Source organism: Myotis yumanensis, unplaced genomic scaffold (assembly GCF_028538775.1).
Source record: "Myotis yumanensis isolate MYYU_CA2020_CCGP unplaced genomic scaffold, mMyoYum1.0.hap1 SCAF_8, whole genome shotgun sequence".
In the NCBI taxonomy this organism is placed as follows: domain Eukaryota; kingdom Metazoa; phylum Chordata; class Mammalia; order Chiroptera; family Vespertilionidae; genus Myotis; species Myotis yumanensis.
In genome coordinates, this window is record NW_027223759.1 from 8025588 (window position 1) to 8048965 (window position 23378).

The window sequence follows — 23378 nt, forward strand, 5'->3', positions numbered from 1 at the left end:
TAAAGATCTGCTTCCATTAGCCTGAGCTAACTCAGCCCCAATAAAGCCATCTCCCAAAAGGAAAATTCATAATATAAGATAAATTGTGCCAAGAGGCAAACCTTTGATCCTTGTATAATATTTTCTAAAGGAAAAGAAAGTAACTATGCCATAACCGGTTTGGCTCAGTGGATGGAGCATCGGCCTGCAGACTGAAGGGTCCCAGGTTCGATTCCGGTCAAGGGCATGTACCTTGGTTGCGGGCACATCCCCAGTAGGAGGTGTGCAGGAAGCAGCTGATCGATGTTTCTCTCTCATCGATGTTTCTAACTCTCTATCCCTCTCCCTTCCTCTCTGTAAAAAATCAATAAAATATATTTTAAAAAAGAAAGTAACTAATGAGACTAAAGATAATATTTTTATGCCCCTACATAAAAAGTTAGCCTTAAAAAAAATGTACTTTTGACTTGTCTTATAATTATGTGTCATACAGTATGATCGTAAACATCCCTGTGCACACCCATACATATATGTACATTAGAAGGAAAGACTCTAAAATGTGAACAGTAACTATCTCTGGGCAGTAGAATCATGAGGGACTCGTGATTTCCTCATTTATACATTTCTTCATTTTCTAAATTTTCTGAAGTGAGGATATTATTACTTTAACATATAATAGAGGTATTTTTTTAAAAAAAATATATGCAACTAAATTGTGCCTGGGACATTTTTTAAAAAGAGATACAAAAGCAAAGATTAATATGGTAACCCAGGACTGAATGAAAAGATTATGTTAGCACATATACTGAATGTGTTATAAACTCCAATAGCAAAGAGCAATAAAAGGAAAACAAACCAAATAATATATCCAGTATTTTTCTTTATGTAAAGTTATCTGTTTCTCCTTAATCTTTTGCCTTATTTTAAAAGGACCTGCCGCTGAGACCTGTATGCAAATGCATCCTGACATAACCCACACACTATGGAATCACACGCACTTCCCAGGAATATATACCACCAAAAGGACCTTAAGCAAAACCTCAAAAGCTTGTCACTCTTTCAGCTCCTTTTCTGAATCCCTCTTCCCATTGTGTCCCTCAACAATTAAGCCCTCAGGGACCATCTGGGCCCAGAACCTGCAATCTCTCTAAAATTTTCCTTCCTTTTTCCTACTTCTCATTCAAAGCTTGCCTCACACACACTGTTAGGTATCATTCTTAATAGCTGAGGACAGCAACTGACACCAAGGAGTGAATGTGGTTTAATGGAGGGTTTATTTCTATTTTGAAAGATAGTTAATATGGAAGGGGAGGGGCCAAGGTGTCTATTTGAACTGGTCCTTCAAGGTTCCATGCCCACTCCCTTTCCCCAAGCTCCTAATGAAAGGTTCCCCTGATTTCACATCCAAGAGAGAATGAAGAAGCCTTGCTACCCAGCAGCCTCCTCCGGCCCTCCAAGGACTCCTGACCCCTCCAAAGAAACATACTGAAGGGAAGAAAGGAAAGCAGGTAAGGCGGGGGGCGGGGGGGGGGGGGACCTTTGCTCTCCATCCTACAGTGCAAGGAGGAGAGTGTGGCCACGTCACACTGCAGCCTGGAGGGGTTAAGTACCGTGGCTGTGCATGCATCCTCTGGGTAGGCACCAAAGACACGTGCAAAGTACCAAATCATGCAGCTGATTTCACTAAAGATGCTTTTTATGAAGCCAAAGCTGGTGCTCACAAAATGGAGTGAATGTCGTCTGTTAAATCACCATTTAAGAAAGCTCAGCATCTGATTTGCCCATCTCGTCAGCTATTTCCAGCAAGGTTCCCCATTCACCAATGAGCACGAGACCACGGTCCCAAAGAAAAACAGAAAAACTTCAAAGTGCCACATCCCCACTTAGGCTCAGTCTCATCCCTCAGCATATGAGTTCCCGGAACTACATTTTCCTCCGGATTCTACAGAACCAGGGCTACCGCGTTCTTCGGAGGCACCACGCATTTGGAGCGCTAACTGTGGGCCTGGCACCCGCGGCTTTCACTCAGCCACCTGAGTTATTTCTGGAGGCTGAGGGCATCACTCTTTCCAGAAGCCACGGTGCCAAGCCAATAGGAAGATCACAGGCATTTTGAATCAAGTTCTCAGACTGTGGTCTTCATTTTTTCTTGAAAGCTTCTTATTAAAAAAAAAAAAAAAAAGGACTGAGTGAAACTTTTATATTTACGTCAAGTCACGACTAAGGGGCAGGTTTGCAAAATCAATTGTGTAGCTTTTATACCCGCTGCACATCTACCACATATGTCCTTTATTACACAGTGGAAAACCATTAAATGCACAGTAGTTTTGCCAAGTGGCATTATGCATTTAACAGCTTTATTCGTTTAACAGCTCCAACTCTCATTATATTTTGCCATGTGGTCCATGGGATTTTATGCATCGAACAGTTCAGGAAGGCTCCATGGTATTTTCTTTTCATGTATTTCATTCTATGGTTGGACATCAAATCTTAGCAAACTGCCTTTCAACAGTTTCACTGATGAGCGATAATAGGAATAATCTGGAAACATTACTACATTAACATTGGAAAGGGAAACAAATATTTCCATCCTCATCAAAGTTCCTTGATCTTCTACTCCTTTCCCTTTATCAACATCTGAAAAATAACTTAAGTCAGGTAACTGCCAAGCGGCAGGTAAAAATGGCTAAGCCCCATAATTAGCCTAAATATAGCACCTAACTCTCTCTCTCTCTCTTAAATTACATATAAAATCTTTTTTGAAACTTGATTTTTATTGAAAACCATCTTGCTTAATAGAAACATAATATTCAGTAACTTCCTTTCTTCATAGCACACAACGGAAGATCTGTTGGGGAGACGATGGATCTTTTTACCACTTACATCGCAGGGATGGAAACATTAGTCATGAAAGGCCACAGAGGAAATCAAGCTCAGAATCAAAGGACTCTCAGAATGATGCTGCAGCCAACTTCGTTCCCTCCACCGTGCATTAGGTCATTGTTCATCTCGGGGACAAAGAAGCAGGCACATCCACCTAGCCCAGTGGTCGGCAAACTGCGGCTCGCAAGCCACATGCGGCTCTTTGGCCCCTTGAGTGTGGCTCTTCCACAAAATACCGACTTCTGCGCATGGGCCACGAAGTTTCAATCACACTGTACATGCGCACCCGCACGTGGTATTTTGTGGAAGAGCCACACTCAAGGGGCCAAAGAGCCGCATGTGGCTTGCGAGCCACAGTTTGCCGACCACTGACCTAGCCCATTCTCGGACAGGGTGGTGGTTGTCCCTTTAAAGGAATGGAAACAGACAGTGGATCCCATCCACAGTTGCTGCTTTCAGAAATAAATTTCCAAAACCCTAAGCATCTGTCTGCGCTGGTCCCCGGAGCATTCCGCCCACCACCCCCGCTCTGCACAGATCTGCACTGGAGATGCTGCCGTGTGTTCCTGTTAGAGCTTTTAGCACACACCCTGGGCCCTCACGTGTGTTTTCTCCTGGAGAAACAACTGTATTCTACACATAAAAGGAACACCTGACTCACAAGGTGTCTCTGGGGCTTGGAAAAGCAGTTATCACACCAATGTCAGCCAGGCCTCTGCTGGGAGTGAGAGGCGATGAGACGTGGCTGAGATGCGGTCTCAGAAAGATGCTGTTTTGTACATATCAAGGTTGGCTCATACACACACAAAAAAGAAAGAGATAGAGAAAGAGAGCAAGGGAAAAAAGAACAGAAGAAAGAAAGAATACATAGCAGTGTTTAGAATTAGAAGAGAAATCATTCGAGGCCAATTCTTTTTTCAACGATTCTTTAACAGACACAAGTCTGGGTTTTGACTTAGTCTCTATATTGAACTCCAATGGGAATAAAAGCAAACTGTGGCGCCAAACTCGGAACACGACGGGTCCCCTCGGGATTCCTGCTGTTGTTATTACTATGGGAACAGATGTATTTTTATGGGAGGGAGGAGGAGCACAGTGGAACCCCGGCGCTCGCCTCTGCTCCTTTAAGCACCGCTCACCTGACTTTTATTTGCAGCCACCTTGGCGAACAGGGCTTGGGACACCTTGGCCCTTTTCATCTCCTGCTGGATCTCGTCGTAAATGGCAGCTGTGATGTTGACGTTGGCGCCGTCCACCTTGATGGGGAGGTCTGCTGTCGGCGTGGAGGTTTTGGCCTACCAAGAGACCGTGAAAACAATCATTCAAAAAGTGCTGCATTCAGCCCAGCCATCTGTGCAGAAATTACCCAAGGATTTCAGTCAGCTGATGCCAAACAGCATTAGCTACAGAGGGACACTTCCTGTCCATTATTCTAATCGGGTTAATTGTGATTGGAAATAATTGCGGTGCATTCCTATAGGACAGGCGGAGCCCTGCACAGCCTGCTCCTTCCCTCACGGAACCCCAGGCGGCTCCCAGGTAGGCCGCGCCCGGGGAACTGAACGCCATCACTTAACTGCTGGCCACGCACGCAGGACACACACAGCTACCTCTTGCTTTCTAAAAATGGCATACCTCGGAGGGCGGGCCAATTCTTCCAGAAAAAAAGAAAATGAGTAAATGGGTAGCGGTCTCTAAATAATAAATTATTACTCAATTGAATGCACTCCCCAGAGTCGCTCTCATTCTTTATTAAAGCTTCACATATGTCATCCGAGTATGTGTGGTTCCCCATCGTTACCATCATTATGCGACCCAGACCGTCACCTAATTTCACCTAGGAAATCAGTGGGAATGAAACAAAATTTCATTTCATGAAACGAGGCTTCGGAATGCCTTTGATGTGGCGTTTTCATTTTCTTAAACTCATATTGTGGTTTTATGTATTCTGCAGCGCTCGTTTTAATTGAATGATTTCCCATCAGCTTCGGAGACAAATGAAGGACAATAGCGAAGGTGTCTGTAATTCTTGGGGTTGTGGGAACCCTGGAACATTTGGTGCCACTTGATCGAAAAGACGGCCAGCACTTGCCCTGCTGTGTGATGCCAGGGGGCTGGGTAGCTTCGTCAGAAGCCCTGGCAGCAGGCATCCGCCCTAATCCTTGGCTTCATGAGCGTAGCTAGCTGATTTGGTCTAGAGTGGGTTGTTTTTCCTTTTGTCCCCACTTACCCTTAATCCCAAACCAAGAGAGTAGCCCCCAAATCACCACTGTCCCTCTGTGGGTGCCCTGAGCTGTCCCCACTGGGCTGAGCATCACAGGTTTGGGGGAAGACAGGGCAGGTAGTCTGGACACTATGGGATCATTCTCAATGACCTCGAAGCCAGAGCGAATGTCCCAAGTTCCCCTGACGGCTTGGATTCCTAAGAGCCATCGGTGACTTTTGTCATTCCCCTTTGACCTCCCTGTCTCATACGATTTTCTAATTATTACCAAAAAATAAGAAGAACTGATGCTGTGCTTTTTATGTACCAGGCCCTCAAGAAAGCATTTTACTTCTGTTATCTCATTTAATTCTTCTAAAAACGCAATGAGATAGACTTTATTTTCATTTTACAGATGAAGACAAGTGATAATGAAAGATGCTACTGGACCTCCTGGAAGACAGGCAAAAGCAAGTGAGACAACCCTATTCTGAATACAATCCTTTCAGGTGTCAAAGCGTGGGCTCAGGGCCACGGTGCGAATCTGCCTCCCAAATCTCCAGGTTACACCAATGCTAGTTTCACAGGAATCTGCTTGCCCTCCAGTTGGGAGTCTGCCTATAACAATCCAATCGTCTGTCACTTTTTGCAAGAAATTCCTTTTCCTTCTCAAAATTTCTAGTGCTCTTCCTGTCGAGTGCATGTTTTAGCACATTATTTCCGCCTTTCTCAACTCGGGTTTCTTATTAGCCTCACTGACTCTCTCACCTGACTGATCAAATCCTCTCTAAAACCCTGGGGGTAAAATGAAAGCCCTTGAAGCACTAAACTATGTTGTTAGGAGCCCAGGACTTGGAATTAGAGCAACCTGAGTTCAAATCGTAGCTCTACCACTCAGCCAATGGGCCTCAGTTTTCTCATCTGTAAAATGGGGATAACAATGCAAAACAGTGAAGATTCAATTCATGCAAAATGCTCACAATACCTGATACACAGTAAGTGCTCAATAAATGATCACTCTTATCCTTGTATTGTTGTTTCGTTATTATTAAGTACATCAAGGGTTACTGGCCAATTGGAGCCTAAAAGGCTGCCTCAGGGGGTATCTAACATGTTTTCTCGTGTGGAAGCTTTACTCGCCATGGACCTTCACTGCTGAAGCATGTCAGTAAGAATTCTGAGTACGTAGGTAATCATGAAATGTTTTAACAACTTCCCCTTTCTCAATGTTTAACCAATAGGAAAACAAGAATGACCCGGAGAATGTGAAATGCTGGTGCCATAGCTGTAGTCTCAAAAATATTCTGAGAAAAACATTTTATATTTATTTTCATAAATCTCAAAACTGTGACATTAAACGATTCATTTCCCTGTTAAACACACACACACAGGCACGCACACGCACACGCACACGCACACGCACACACTATAGCATCTAAGCAAAAAGTCCTTCGATTTCAAAGTACCCATTTTTCTGATTTGTACAAACGTGTATCTGTTGACTATCTTGAGAACTACCACTGAGAGGGAATTTGCAACCATCCTGGCAACAGTGGAATGAGATGGCTGTGTCATCAACCCAGAGAGTAGTGAAGCTTAAGGATCCTAGGTAATAGGCTAGAAATGAGGGGGCTCAGATCTGAATGGAAAATGACTCATGATTGGCTTGACCCTTCAGTGAGGATCTTTGCAGCCCACAGAGTGACTAGCTGCCCGCATCTGCCAGAGGAACTGAGAACAGAATGTGTTACAGTTGTGGAGAGAGGAGGATGGGAAGCTGCGCCCTGGAGGCCCCGGGGGTCACCTGGGAAGCAGAATAATGAAGGCCTACCTTCCCATGACCATGTTCTAAAGGCTCCGTGAATGATCCAGCCATTGTGAGGGGTCCCTGCACATGGGAGCTCCCATCACGCCAGGTCCCTCCCCATTCTGTCTTCCTCAGATCACACAAAGCCGAGCTTGCATCCTCCTGCACCCCCTGCCCCCCGCTACCTCCCCCGACTGGGATAAACACGATGTAAGGAAAAGCAGGGCGCTGGCCACGCACACTCAGCTTCACACAAACCCCTCGCTCCTTCCTTGATGATGAAGCAGCTCTAGGTGGACACAGCCTCCCTCCGCTCCCCCCTCCATCCCCTGCTCTCCTGCCGCGGGAGGAAGGATGGTACTTCTGCTCCTAAAGGGACACCAACGGCACAGGACATAGCAAAGGACAGCCCACTGCAACACGCCCAGTGGACTCAGAACCCTGAATTACGTCTGTTTCCGCGGAAAACTCGCAGTGCCGGCAGCTGCTTCCAGGGCAGAGAGTGAGACGTCCGCGGGGCGCACATCTCACCTGAGGGGTCCGGGAGGAGCTGGGGCTGCTGGAGGCCGAGGACACCATGCTCACGTTGGGGTTCATGCTCCGCTCCCGCTCGTCCTGGTAGATGCGGTCCCGCTCCACCTCGGGGAGGTTGAGGAAATTCTGCATGGCCCGCAGGTTCACCAGGAGGGACTGCGAGGCCGTCCGCGGGTCTTCCTCCTTCCGGAGGATCTCGGACAGCAGGCCCTGATTAGATGGGAAAAGAGGCCGAGTCATATCTGGGAGGGCGTGTTTCTGTCTCCCATACCCACCCCGTTTATTGTTTGGGGAAACCAGTTGGCTGTGATGTCAAGAGCCGCAGTCTAATCCCAAGGCTTCTCCAGCAGGACGATGTGGTGGGAAGGCGCTTGCCTTGCGGGCGGCTGTGGCTTATTTTGGACCGTTCTGTCCTGACACTTTATCATCACTGTAACCAGCGTTGGGGTGCAGAGATGCCAGCTCACCAGGTAGGCGCCGGGGAAGGGATTGTGAAGTGGCAATTACCAGCAGGTGCCTCCTGCGAGGATTGCAGGAAGTGTTAGAACTCTCTGCTTGAAATTGGGAACACTTGGCAGTCCTGCTCCGCTTTAAAAATCTGCCAAGTTTGGTAAATTTAGTTCCGACATTTAAACAGCATGGGAGATTTACATCGACTTAAAAAAAAAAAAAAAAGTTTGGCTGAATTTCTATGTGACCGGCCACTGCTTTCAATATAGATGTTTCTTCTAGGAAAAAAAAAAAAAAAAAGCAAATGGCTATAACTTGTGTTAACCCCAGCGTCTCAATGCACACACATAATAGGTATCGTTATGTATGTACCAGAGAGCACCCACACATTTCTATGAGGCACCCTCCCAGGGGGAGCTCTAAGCCCATCATCAAAGGGATGAAGTGTGGTCACATCCGGTGAGGGGCCAGAGCACAACTGGAGATCGCCATGGTAGACTCAGAGACTTTCTGAATGTGTGACATCCAAATAGACAGCTTTGAAAGGACATTAGTGCTTTATGTGCTCTGATGACAGAATTCACACACACACACACACACACACACACACACACACACACAAAAGGAAAAGGTTGACAAGAGTGGAGACAAGCAGCATGGTTGTCAGAAAAGGGCAGGGACCGAGCTGGGACACTGCACGACCGTGGGCACCAGCAGAGCCACTTACACTCTGCACGCTCGTTAGATTATCACACAGAGGCCTCCCTACACTCCCAGCTACCTCCGCTCTCAGGACACTGTGAGATCAGAGCCTAGGACCAGCCCCCAGGAAGAGCTGAGGTGCTAACCTCTGTAGCTCAGACCAGATGGGGCAACCCCAAATCATGAGAAGCAGATGCCAAGGACATTTCCACCGGGGGGAATATTCATGCAAAGAAAACGTGGTCAGACTTGCACCCTGTGGCTTAACTATACAATGATGCAAGAGGAATATGCCATCTCCTGGTTGGCCAGAAATCTTTAGGGTAAGTTAGGTGATCTTGGCAAATAAAGTAATGCATTATAAAACAGCGACACACATGTCACTTACAGGAAGGTGCATCCCACTGTTATCAGTTCTCCAAGAGGGTAATCACCGTTCAGGAGACCAGGTAAGGCAATTTCACTACAAGGAACCCACAAGCACTACACATGCCATCACACAGTTCTGCAACTTGGGTGTCATGTTACTTTGATTGGAAATGTCTTTGCGAACGAGAATGGAATATGCCATGCAATGAAGCCAGAAGAAGTGTTACCCAGTGCGTGTCTGTGGGCATGCGTGATCAAGAACAAGGTAGGATGGGATGGAAAATACCCTACTGGGAAAAAGGTTCTAAGAAAATCCAGATTTCTTGCCATGCTTTTAGAAGCAACAGGTGACACATTTGTCTTCCAGAAAATGTTACACAATCTAAGTACTGATTCTCTTTCTAAAACTGAATCAGTTGTGCCTTAAGTTATTCTACTTCCACTTGTGCTAAACAACCTAAAATATTAATAATAAATTGGTTTCTGAGATAAAATATCTCCAAGAAAGAAGTGAATTTAAAATCAATACTAATCTCCAATGCCAATAAGACACTAAGATTGACCTTTTCTGAGCATTCATAAAGGATAAGTCGGTCTCTTTCTCCTCCTCCTGCTTCTTCTCTTACTCCTCCTCCTCCTCTTCTCTCATAAGTGATTTTAACATTTTATTATATTTCAGACTACCAAATTGGAGGAGGAGTTTCAGGATCAATACCAGTGGTTCCCAACCTTTCTTTGGCCATGCCCCACCTAAGCATCTCTAAAATCCTGGTGCCCCGCCCCCCCCATGACACATAGTTCTTATTATTCAAAAAGTGAGCTCCTGTTCACGTGGAGGAAGCCTAAAAGGCCAGTAACTTGTTCTAAACAAGCTTCCAAAGAACATGGCATCCATGAAAGAGAAAAATAAAAGAACGAAAGGACAACTGAAGTACTGAGGAAGAAATCACTAAGAAGAGATCAACTGAAGGACTTGTATGCATGCATATAAGCATAACCAATGGACATAAGACACTGGGGGGTAGGGAAGGCCGGGGGAATGTCAAGTGGGGGGAAAGAAGGAGACATATGTAATACTCTTTGTAATACTTTAAGCAATAAAAAAATAAAAATAAAATAAATAAATAAATAAAAGAAATTGTTTTAAAATAATAATATGAAGTGATATGAAAAAAATAGCAAAGTTTCAAAACATATCATAGAGAACTGAGATGCATAAATATGTCACAACATGTATTTATATACTGTATTTGAGGCCTCTAGAACCATAAGAAATGGTTTGTAAACGTCTATGAAATTATTTTCACATGCTGTACAGTGTGGCTCAGAATTTGCACACATGATAGTGAAATAACAAAAACTAGTCTTCTAATAGACCAGGTCAAAAATTGCTCATTCTTCATCAATTTAAAAACAAAACAAAAAAAAAACACTCCAAAGCATAGAGTGGTTTTTGTTTGTTTGTTTTCTTGTTTTACTTTCTTTTCCACATTCAATCTGTGGAGCTCTTTCCTCTGCATTTTTCACCTATTGGACAACCTCACAGGGAAGTGAATCCATCTCTAAGAAAAATCAGGCCCACACATTCTTGTAAATGACTGTTCATCAGCATCATTTCTGACACGAGACCCAGTGTCTGTGTTTGAAGGGCTGGTGGCACACAGTGGCCTCTGTTTCACTCGCCTAACTGAAGGTAAAGTCTCAAGCCAACAAGGTGGCCGGCGCCGCCTCCATGCATTGCCCCGGAGAATGAGCAGCCTGTTCCAAACTATTTACTCAAGGTCTCATCCGTGTAGCCAGGGTCCCAAAGCAGATTCTTCTCACCCAGACATTTTCAGTAACAAGTGGCTAATGGGTGGGCCTAGGAAGAGTCTTGGGTGTTTTCTTGAGTCTTTTTCATTTTGGTTACTTATGAGCTTTTAACTACTTGAACTGGGATTTTTTAAAACAGAGTCCAAATTCTGTAGGCTCATAAATGCAAAAGGAGCTTATTTGGGTAGCTGAAAATCATCACTGAGGAGGAAAATTAGAAGAAAATGTATGGCATAACTTAGATACACCACACATTGCCCCATCTAATTATCAAGATAAGTAAATGTTGATCACATGGAAACCATCTTGAATAGAACATAAATTAATAATTTATCACACATAAATATTTCCAAGGCCCTTGTCACTAGACTGTCTGGCATTTTAATAATCAGCCAGCCCAGCGGAAGGTGTCACTTGGACATTCCCATTATGCAGCCTGAGATATAGAGACTGTGGCATGGCACCTGGGCACCGGGAAGGAAAAAAAAAGATGTACTTTTATGAATAGAAGGGTCATGAATATTGAAAATGTGAAAATTGAGGGACATTAATAAATTACCCAGGATATTGCTTATTAAACTTTCATGTCAGTAATCACGTTAAAACCTATTGCGAGCATTGCGCAAAGTGGCCATTAAGTAGTTTCCTCATCGTAGGCAACAGAGCTTTCTCCTGGGAGAGGTTGGAACGGTTCCTCCTCGGAGTGAGGGAGGTTACACACGACCAGGAGACGTGTGGACTGAGAGGAGGAGAAGGAACACCTGCGCGGGGTGGAGAGGCACCAGCACAAATACCTCTTGGGCGACGTCGCTGAAAAATGAAGGGAGTTGGGGAAAAAGGAACCTCAACTTGGCTTTCTCTGTAGCCTTTAACCGGGGACTTTGTGAGCTTCACAGTCTTTCCAGCACCAGCAACGAACAAATGAGGTTGGCAGACAATTCAAAGAGAGCAAAACAATTCAAAACCCCAAATAGGAGCTAATACAATGCCACCTAGCCTGATTGCTAATAGAGGTTATCTTTGCAGACAAAACATTCAGGCTGACTTTTAAAATTAAAAAAAAAAATGATGTACTTATTATGTCTAGTATGTTAAATAATATTTATTTGTAACAAATTAAATGACTTTAATGTTTCTGAATTTGCAGTTTCTGTTGATGGGCTTTTTTATTTAAATGATTATGATTTCCATACTTCTTCAATAATTCACATAGTTTGCCCCAGACTTCTAGCGTGCAAAACACATGCTAATACTCAGAAATGTTTGGGAAACATTGCCGTGAATGGCTCTATAGGATGTACTTGTAAGTTTCTGCACTAGCCCTTGAAGACCTGTCTGGGTAGGTGACAACCTGCCTTATGGCCCTTACCCCTTTAAGAAAACAACAAGGGGCCCCATACCTGGGCCAGGCCTTAGGAACACTGAGCTTAAGCCCCTCAGACACCCCCTCCGCCCAGGCACTCTGGGACCACCACCAACAGTCAAGGTCATTACTGACTCAATGTTAACAGACAGCGTTATTCTTAGCTCTCACATCTTTGGTAATTCTTCAGGATTGAGCTATATCCCCCATAGACTATCTGGAGAACCCCCAAATTCAATATACCTAGTACCAAAGAATGATAGATCAATCCATTAATTAATTTCTTATTTGTGACTTGACACAAGGCTCAGAAAGGAATAAACAGATTCATTAAGACACAGATTCTGATGCCAAGCAGTTTACTCTGTGATGGTTTACAGAAGCGCAATGCTACAGATGACAAGGGACATACATTCCAGATAGAACTACTGCCATTTTGGTGCAAGCGAGGGTGAAAGCATTGCCAACTACAGGACTCAGGGAAAGGGTCTTGGAAGAGGTGGGACTGCACTCGGCTGGGGTTTAAAATATGCAGAGTCCATGGATATAGAGATAATGTGAGACCGGGCCACAGAGGAGATCAGTGAGGGACAGGACAGTGTCAGAACATTTGAAGAGCCCGGCCAGGGTGGCTCAGTGGTTGAGTGTCGATCTGTGAACCAGGAGGTCATGGTTCAATTCCTGGTCAGGGCACATGCCTGGGTTGTGGGCTTGATCCTCAGTGTGGTGTGTACAGGAGGAAGCTGATCAATGATTCTCTCTTATCACTGATGTTTCTATCTCTCTCTCACTCTCCCTTTCTCACTAAAGTCAGTAAAAAAAAATTTTAAAACATTTAAAGAAAAATAAAAAGCATGACTAACCCTGGATACCAAAAGAAGTTCCTATTCATTAAAAGGTACAAAAACTGATAAAGTTGAAGGAGACATTTTGAAGTGAAAATAATACTGCCCGTGTCAGTATCATTCTGAACTACTGGAGTATATACACAGACTAACCAGCAAACATTACCCCCAAAATGAAGTGATATTAGATAATCTGTTCAGCCTTTTTGTCACCTGCAACAAATTAGGCTTTCAATATGCAAAACATCTTCCTTCCAGAAAAACAAATGATCATGATTCCATTTAATTGTAATTTAATGAAGCATAATTTATTTTTTAAAGTGATATACACCAGGTGTGTACTGAGGAAACTGGCCCAGCCAAACCCCAGTGCTTTTTTTTAGAAAAAAAACTTCCAACTAGCAGAGACTGTTTTCATTTCTGTAAACTGTATGTCTGTTTGTGGCGGTTGAAGTCGGAAAGATATAGGATAACTTGTGTTGCGGTGTTCACATATTTATTATAACATATACCTTTAAAGTAACTCAACCTCCTCCCCCCAAAATACTGTTATATAAAGCAACTGGTTTGAAAGTGTTGGGTTCCGATCTAAACAAAGGGAGATATTATTGCAGGGTATGGGGAGTGGGGTGGAAGAGGGCATAGAGGGGAAAATGATGATGGTAAAAATAAAATAAAAAAATATAAACCCCAAAGATAGCTGATGTGATTGCTATGCTAAAAGCAAGGCTGTGTGCTGGACACTTCCTTAGGAACATTTAGAGATAATAAGCCCTATCCCTCATAATATATCTTAATTATTAACTGTTAGATGTATGAACAAAGCATATAAGCTTTTTCATGATGGCCCTCTCCAGAATCAAGTCACATCTCTTTAAAAATGTATGAGTTGAAACATTAATCTGGGAGTCTTCTGTAGCGGTAAATTGAAAATACACTGTTTTAGTTCTAATTTTATATTTTTTAGCAAATGATGTCATAACAGCTAAGCGAGGTTAAAAGGCACACTGATCCCCAATTCGCAGATTAGAATTGCAGCAAGGCCTTGGCGCTCACATGGGCCAACCCTGCCTGCATCCACCTCTGAACATGACCTACCACACACGGCCCTTGAAACACACACACACACACACACACACACACACACTCCCTTCAGAGGCACTCCTCACCTTTCAGTGCCCCTTTTGCATGCTTACTTGTTAGCCTTCATTTTCACACATGTCTGAAATGTCTGGTTCCAGCTGACACGAGAGCCAAAACTGGTCTCCTCCTAAGAAGACCAGGTAACCCCAAATTCTGGGCCGAATCCTACAAAGTGAACTCCTACATTTCAGCAGTCCATGCACAGGTCCCTGGATCTGAGGAGTCAGCGGCATGGCTGCCGAAAGCATTGGCATCCTGCATCCTGAAAGCTGCCCAGAGTCGGCTCTCTCCCACTCTCCAGTCTCATTTCCTTCTAGGTCAGTGGTTCTCAACCTTCCTAATGCCACGACCCTTTAATACAGTTCCTCATGTTGTGGTGACCCCCAATCATGAAATTATTTTCGTTGCTACTTCATAACTGTAATTTTGCTACTGTTATGAATCATAATGTAAATATCTGATATGCGGGATGTATTTAGGCGACCCCTGTGAAAGGGTCGTTCGACCCCCAAAGAGGTCGCGACCCACAGGTTGAGAACCGCTGTTCTAGGTGCTTCGAGAGGGCATTTTCCCCTCTGCTCATGAGCATAAACAGTTTTCCCTGAGCCCCATAGTCATAACCTACACCACCACTACGAACTTGCCCGCTGAAATTCATTGTGTGTTGCCAGAAACACCCCCGCTCCCCTAACCCCTCCCCCAAGAGCACTGCTTAGCCATAAAGCCAGAGTGTGTAGTCTGATTTGAATAAAAGGTTTATAGGGCACAACAATGACAATTTGATTTTTATTATTAAAAATGATGTGTTAAATCCTCAAAGAAAATGTCGTTATTGCATTAGTTTAATAAAACCTCTCTTTTCTTATAATATTTCTTTATTGGGAAAGACAGCCTATGCATGCAGCATTTTTGCAGGATGGGGGTGGATAGCATTGAGCATCTGAAGGGAATTAATGTCTCTGCAAGTATAAACGCACATTCAAGAATAACATTTGCAGATAGATGTTGCTGCTGCAGAGCTGTATCCTACAATGAACTAAAAGACTATGTATTGTGTGTACACACATACACACTGCAGTTGGTGATACTTTCTCCCTCCTTTGAAGGGAAATGGCTCTAGTTCTCTCCCATTTAGGACACTTTTATCTTTTTTTTAAATCCTCACCAAAGGATATTTTTCCCACTGATTTTTTTAGAAAGAGAGTGGAAGGGAGGAGAGAGAGAGAGAGAGAGAGAGAGAGAGAGAGAGAGAGAGAGAGAGAAACATCAGTGGGAGACACATCAACTGGTTGCCTCCCGCATGTGCCCCGACCAGGGCCAAGGATTGAAACGCAACCCAAGTACATGTCCTTGACCGGGACTCAAACCTGTGATCCTCCAGTGGGCTGACTCTCTAACCACTGAGACAAACTGACCAGGACGACACTTTCATCTTTTACACTGTGCTGCTATAGAACTTCTTCCCATGAAACAGGAAACTCCTTAGGAGCACAATCAACACATTTTGTGCTTAGTGGTCAGTTGGGGGATATACAGAAACTTAGGGCACCAAGAACACACTTAATGCATATTTTTTCATTGTCCTGAGAACTGAGTCCTATTTTTGCTGAACAGCCCGCAGCAGGCCCTGATAGACCACATGTTCAAAGATCCCCATTATACGCAAGATCTTTTTGTTCAATCTATTGAAAACAGGAAGATGATGGAAACCGAAATTTTGGGCAATGCAAACTCCACTTTGGAACAAATATGCCATGTCCCCCAAAATACAATAAAACTTTGCTCATGCCACGTGATACATCAAAACACAGAAAGCATGCAACACAATGTGAGTGCCTACAGCCAAATAGCCTGCACGTCTTAAACTTCTACCCCGTCTGAGCCACACCTGAGCAGGTACAATAGAGGAACCGGGCCTCAAACAGATTCCTGGCAACTTGGCTCACATGTACCGACCTAATCTGTGTGTTAACAGATGCCATTAGATGAGCATTTCCATCTCACTTTCCTCCTTACTCCTTCTCTCCTGGGCTTTAGAAAGTCTTAGGTACTGGAATGGGAGGCTACGCACAACCTAAGTCTAAATTTTCTAAGCGCATTGGCACCAAAAAGCAAAAGCAAATGGAGAACTGAATAGGTTCCCTTTGGAAGCACTTCACAGCGGTGCTATGGGCTCCGGGCACCCATGGTTTCTGCTAACACTCGAGTTCCTGGGCCAGGAGCAATGCATTCCCAACGGCCTGGGCCCCTCGTTATTCCATGAGCATTCTCCGAAACAACTGTTGGCAAAATGCCCCAAATTTACTAGTTTTTCCTACTTTTTAAAATCATTGGCAAAGATAGAACTTTCCAAAAATAAAAACAAACCCAAAACATTCATTTATTGAATATTTTTATCTCAAATGTATCAGATGCATTCAGATATAAGAAGAAAAGCAGTTACCCTGACCGGTTTGGCTCAGTGGATAGAGTGTCGGCCTGCGGACTGAAGCGTCCCGGGTTCAATTCCGGTCAAGGGCATGTGCCTTGGTTGCGGGCACATCCCCAGTAGGGGGTGTGCTGGAGGCAGCTGATCGATGTTTCTCTCTCATCGATGTTTCTAACTCTCTATCCCTCTCCCTTCCTCTCTGTAAAAAATCAATAAAATATATTTTTTAAAAAAACAGAAGTAAAGCAGTCTGTTAATAAAGGAGTTGACTCTGTCCTGAAACAGTTATAAAACATTAGTTTTTCCTGCTGAAATATGTCTGCATGAACCTCCATCACCTCCAGGGTCAAGAGCACCTGTTCCCACGAGTCCATGTGCCACGTCACAGAACTTACCCTACCACCGTGGGAGCACAGCTTTGAAAGTCTCTCTACTCCTTGCATTTCACTCCCTGAAGGAGTGACTGTCCTTCCTCTTCCACTCTACGACAGCAGAAATGAGTGAAAACAAAGTGGTTCTGAGTGTGAGTCCTGAGTGTGAGTTCTGCACTCTGAATGGCTGGGTTTCAAACTGGGCTCCGATTGCACATGGATTAATGACTCTTCCTACGGCCCAGTTTCCTCACATGTCAAATTAAGATAATAATGCACTTCCCCCATTGGGATCCCTAGAGAGCTTATAGCTGTACTCAACACATGTTAAATGTTCAATAAATATCAGCTATCATTATAATGCCTAGCATAGTCTCTGAGCGCCTAATAATTATTTGTTAAGTGAATGAATAGATAAATATAGACTTAACATTGAAGTACAGTTCTTACAGTCAAGGCCTTCCAGTTATATTTTGCTAAGCGTTTTCCCGAATACAGTCAAAAGAAAATATGAAGAATAAATTTTAGGAAGTAGGATAATTAAAATTATTGGGGGGTAAAGGAAAATGTAGAGGAAAGTTTAATAAATTATACTAAGTGAAATGAAAATTCAGGATAGCACTTAAACTAAGATATTCACTTTATACTTCAGAAAAGTAAAAACAACTTTTCCTCCCTAAGTAACTTTGTATCATTTAAAATGAGCCTTAGTCTGCATCATTGCTTAAACAGGGACTATAATTATTAGTGAGTGATAAAACTAATTTAGCACATCATAACTAACATCCTTATACTGAAATGCAATTAGGTTAGAAAGTGCTCCGTACATGGTACAGTACTGCTTCATGAAGGTTTTTTTTTATATTTCATAAAGGCTTTGCTTTAGAAATATACACATAAAGATATAAGTGGAAATGAGATCGAGTTCAAGATAGACATACAATATGCAGGTGCGGCCACGTGTGTGCATGTGTGTACCAGCTCCCGTGATAAAAAGTATCTTACAGGGTGTTGCAGTCAGAGCAGTTTGAAATCAAATGCTTGCCCAGCCAGCGTGACTCACTGGTTGAGCATCGACCTGTGAACCAGGTCACGATTCGATTCCCAGTCAGGGCACATGCCCGGGTTGCATGCTCAATTCCCCGTGGGGAGCATGCAGAAGGCAGCCAATCAATGATTCTCTCTCATCATTGATATTTCTATTCTATCTCTCTTTTCCTCTCCCTTTCTCTCTGAAATCAATAAAAATATATTTAAAAAGAAAAGAAAGTCAATGCTGTAGTCTGCACTGAGGCACAAAACTTGTAGATAAAATTTAAGCAACCTTGAAATTTCCACCTGACTTTGAATTGATTCAGTTATATTTTTCTCACAGCATTTCTGGTCTTTAAATTTAATTCACTTTATTTGAACAAACATGCACTTAACCGCAGGCCAAATGGTCACCCTTTCACTCAATGGCCAGGGAAAGAACACTTGTGTATTTATTTTATTACTTTAAATAAGCAATGGCGAAAAGTACATAAATAGTGGGATCTAAAGCTAGTGTTTCTTGGTGTGTCTTCTACAAAAATTCTACTTTAATTATAAACATCACCCTGAATTTGGGGAGAGCAGTTCCATAATAAAACAAGAGGCCTTCACACTGAACATGCACATCTCCACTGAGACACTCACTGGGGGTGAAAGAAAGTCCTGATTGAGCACAAAGACGCCTTATTTGTGTGAAATGAGTCCATCCTTCCTTGTTAGGGAATAGTGACAAAAGTTTATAAAACCATCGCCAAAAGGCAGTCTTTTTTGGTAAAAATGGTGAAACCTGCATTTTCTGTAATTAGCTCATAACTAATTTTATTTTATTTTAATCCTCACCCAAGGATATTTTTCCATTGACATTTTTAGAGAGAGTAGAAGGGAGAGGGAGAGACACAGAGAGAGAAGCATTGATATAAGAGAGACACATCGATTGGTTGCCTCCCACACACACCCTGACTAGGGTCTGGGATTGAGTCTGCAACTGAGGTACGTGCTCTTGACCAGAATTAAACCCGGGATCCTTCAGTCCGTGGGCCAATGCTCTACCCACTGAGCCAAACTGGCTAGGGCTCCTAACTAATTTTAAGAACTTCTCACACTAGTTGGTGAACAGATAGACCATGGGCTATCTTGTGATTCCTTTGGTACAAGTTCTGTGAGGGACAGGGGTGGAGGGGCGGTGAGGGGGACAGTGGGTGGGGAAGAGTCTTCCAATTTTCCTTTATATAAATGTTTCTAGTTCAAGTGGACTGGGGACTGAGGAGAGAGTTGTGTATGTTCAACAGCTTTGCCTCAACCTTCTCGTCACCCAGAGCACTAACAAAGCCAGCATCTTGCCCAGGCTTTTTGGCTGAAATTGCCTAGAAAGTGCTAATTAATGATACTCTTTCTATGTACACACGAGGCACTACAGTAAGACCACTATCTACAGGGCCATCCTCAAGCCATCTAATAACTTGGAGACACTGCTATTCTGCAAGATATTAATATTATTATGATCTTTAAATCTATGAAGTCACGCCAGTGGTTCTGAAATGAAAGATTGCCTGTTTGATGAAGCAAGCAGGGCCATCTTCTCCTACTTTATTAATTTAATGTTGAAATCAAAAGAAGGTATATTATTTGCTTCCCAAGCCAATAACATGTCCGTGCCTGATCCGTGGCATTTCATATTGACAGCTCATCGTTCAGAGGGTGGACTTCCTCTCCTGGCAGGTCCCCCTGTCGTTTTATAACCAGCTCACTGGACCATGGCGCCCAGACCCCCGGGTTTGCATTGTGTGTTATTCCTGTACGGCTTGCGGAGGGCCCTATCTTTACTGGAGACAAGAAAGGCTGATGACTGAGACCAGAGGTCTGCTGAGGATGAATTCTGAATATCTTGGAGGTCAAATTTTCTACCCATATAAACTGGAAGTATAACTAAATCATGCCTATCTTTGGCAAACAATATGTATAAATTAAACACAAGACTTAAAAAAAGAGCTTCTCACCCTCCCCCCCGCAAAAAAAAAAAAAAATGACTGGCAAAGACTGAAGCCAAGACTTCCAAACACCCTCGCCAGCATGGCTCAGTGGTTGAGCATCAACCTATGACCAGGTAAGGGCACATGCCCAGATTGCCTGCCAGTTTGATCCCCAGTGTGGGGCATGCAGGAGGCAGCCAATCAATGATTCTCTCTTATCATGTTTCTATCTCTCTCTCCTCTCTCTTCCTCTCTGAAATCAATAAAAGTATATTTTTTAAGAAATAAAAACTTCCAAATATTTTGGTCGCTAAAATTTTCATCTTGTTATTACACATCTCTACCTAATGCTAAAATTTTCATCTTGTTACTACACATCTCTTCCTAATGGTGCCCCTTCAAAATATCCTGGTCAGCAAGTCCTGCGGCATTTTAACCTTAATAACCTGAGTGTGCATATACCACAAACATGGTGCCAAGAAAGCATGAGAGCAAAATCCATGTCACTTCGCACGAAGGCATTTGTATTTCCAGCCACTGACCTCACTGCCAACTTTCCTGATACATCATTCAATCTAATTTTCCAATCTGCTGAAACATTCTCCGGTTGCTGAGTGACTTCAGAAATTATATTTATAGCCCTGGCCTTCAGTTTCTTCAAATGATGTGGCTCTGATGCGTAAACAGCAGATTTTTGGCAAAGTCTCATAAAAAATAACAAGTAGTCAAATAAGGACGGGTCAACCCAGTGAGTTCCCCGAGGATTTTTTAAATCCTCTCCTCTATCAGATCGGACCAGGACAAGCTTTCTCCAGCCAGGCCTTGGATAAAAAGTTGAGAACCGGGCCACTCGGTGACTTTTTCATGGATCCAAAGAAGAAGCCAGATACCAAATCGGGGGTCTTACGGTTACAGAAGAACCACACCGTCCACAGAACAGACCTGTGCCTCTACTGAAGACGTGTTTCTAAGAACTGGCTCAGGAGAGCCACCTGGGACACAAAATGAGCCTGAACTTTCTGAGACTCGGCAAAAGTCTTGTTTAAAAATGATACAAACGCCTCAGTGCCGATTCTTTGCAGAAGGATGTCAGATAAAATGGCCAGTGGTGCAGAGAGGGGCGAGGACCACAGCTAACTGCCCTTTCCAGGCATTCTAACGCTCCCATCCGCACGTGCGGGCATCCGTGCCAATGGGCTCAGCCTACTTTGGGTCAAAGCGTCCTCTCCTTCATTTAACAGATTTGCTCAGATGGATGGTCTCAGAATAGAAGCGATGTTAGTAAGTGGGGGGGGTTTCTAGACATATGAATAAGTAGGTCATTGGATTTTTAACTAAATTAGAGAATAATTTATCTGTTAAGGAAGACTCACTGTACACATTTTATGAAACTGTGCTACTCACAGGACAGTGGACATCCCACAAGCATTCTTTAGAAATACTAAGTCTTTTAAAATACTGTCATAAGCCTCTGACTAATGTTTTAAGTCCATAAAAGTGAGAAGGGGCAAAAGAATACGTGAGGTTAGGATTCATAATCAAACTGTCAAAAGGGAAAGATGTAAGCACAGTAAGTAGCTAAGCAACTTATTCCATGTGCATAGCTCCAGAAAGCAAAGGTATGCCAGCACTAAAGTAAACTCGGGATATAGGCAATGGGAAATACATATGGAAAAAACACCTGACAGAGCACTGGTCCTACTGCTTCTCGAAATTTTTGGTCCTGCATCCCCGACAGAGCCGTGGAGAAGGGGCAGGCCAAGGAGCACAGTGACTCTGAAACTCACAGAAATCACATAACTCACCATGCAGACTCAGGAAGAATGGCTTTCATTTAAGTCAAATTTGGAAGATCTCATAGGAACTCAAAACTAATGTGTATCTGACTCACATTCTCTCTCTCTCAATTCCCAATATCTAATACCATAAGTAAATCTGACATCAATATCAGTCCACTGAGTTCAAGGGACGAAGTTTAAAATAACAATAACATCTTGCTTTAGATTTGCGAAGGTAGTAGGCTAAAATGGGAGGTAGGTTTCATTCAAACTTCTAACCCATGGCATAACCAAATGTCCACTAGGCTGGCAATGGCATTGATCTATCACCTGGGACTCATTAAGGAAGTGCTCCTGAGGGAAATTGGTGAGGGACTAGGAGGAGCAGGACACAGAAGGGGAGAAACCAAAGCAAGGTCCCAGCATCAGCCGATCCTGCAGAGAGAAAGGGCTCTGGGGTGGGAGTCACTCCTCAGAGTGGCCCTGCGACAGCAGGCACGGGAGCTGGGCTTCATCCTCCTCCACCTACCAGGCCTTGGGTTGGCATTGCCAGCCCCTTGCCGGTGGGAGCAGGCAAAATGCAGTGGCCTGAGCAGGATCCTTTGAGTTTTTCATCTGAGAGTCTTAAACATGAAAAGCTATTCTGATGTATATTCACAAGTCCAGCATCATTTACGAATGCTGTGCATGTGATTTTGTTACACACACACACACACACACACACACACACACACACTAGATTTGTTCTTGGTCTAATCGTCAGGCACAAGTCCAGGTACATAAACTGTGGGCTGAAAAATTGCTTTTCGTTTAATTCGATAATAAATGAATAATGGACATCACCAACTATTTCTGGAAAATACTCAGTGGACTGAGGATACGCTACGTATCAGTAAAGCAACTGAGTGCAGGACTGATACAGCCCTAGGTGTCCATCAAAAACAACGGTTCTGGTTCTGTTTGCTTTGGGGGAGAGGGGAGTTGAGATTCTTTTCTGTCCAGAGAGTAACAATTCTTTTATGTCATCATCTATAAAAGTTAATTTTTATTTGCTTATTATAGCTGGCAAATTATTATATCACCCATAAACGTCTGATTCCACTCAAAAAAAGCCTCCCGCTTGGAAAGTGCATGGTTGGTTTCATAGGGCATCGAACCCCCTATTTTCCACATAACAAGGCTGCTGGGGAAGCCCAGCTGTCCAGCCTCGCTGCTGGTGACTCCGTGCAAACAGCAAAAACAATCTGCCTGCTGACCTCCGGCTTGAGTTCAGACTATGTCATTCTGTCAATACCATCTACCTTGATTAGGTTGGGCTTTATACACAACAGGTTATGATCCCAGAGGGATGAAAAGCTTTCCCAAATTAAAAGCAGAATTTTAAAAGGAAATACTCATACATTCCTAGGCAGTTTCCATTTGATATCCTCAAGGCTGGCCCATGAACCCCAGCTCATGTTGATTGAAAGTGAATGTTCCTTTCTGGGTGTAGCCATCTCACAAATTTAATGGCAGGAGGAAAAAAAGAAAATGTGTTCCATGCTTCAATTAGACCTTTTATAACTTGGCACTTGAAAGATGGCAATGCCAAAGAAAAATCATTAATCCATAAAAATAGACAAAAAGGACCGTGCCGCCGAAGACAGACCTCCCGGAGTCTCGGCCCTGGCGGGGGGTTCCCTCACACCGGCCGGCCTGGCTTTTGTCTA

General features: G+C 43.5%; 1 protein-coding gene across 2 annotated transcripts in view; it reads right to left on the reverse strand.

Moving 5' to 3' along the window:
• The window catches only part of SATB2 (SATB homeobox 2), a 176744-nt gene that overhangs the window by 45824 nt on the left and 107542 nt on the right, over positions 1–23378 (reverse strand). For both annotated transcript variants that reach the window (XM_070421775.1, XM_070421774.1), the window contains exons 8-9: positions 7404–7616; positions 4002–4157 (exon numbers count right to left, since the gene is read on the reverse strand). In XM_070421775.1, coding sequence (XP_070277876.1) covers positions 4002–4157; positions 7404–7616 — 369 coding nt within the window. The remainder of the gene's footprint in view (positions 1–4001; positions 4158–7403; positions 7617–23378) is intronic.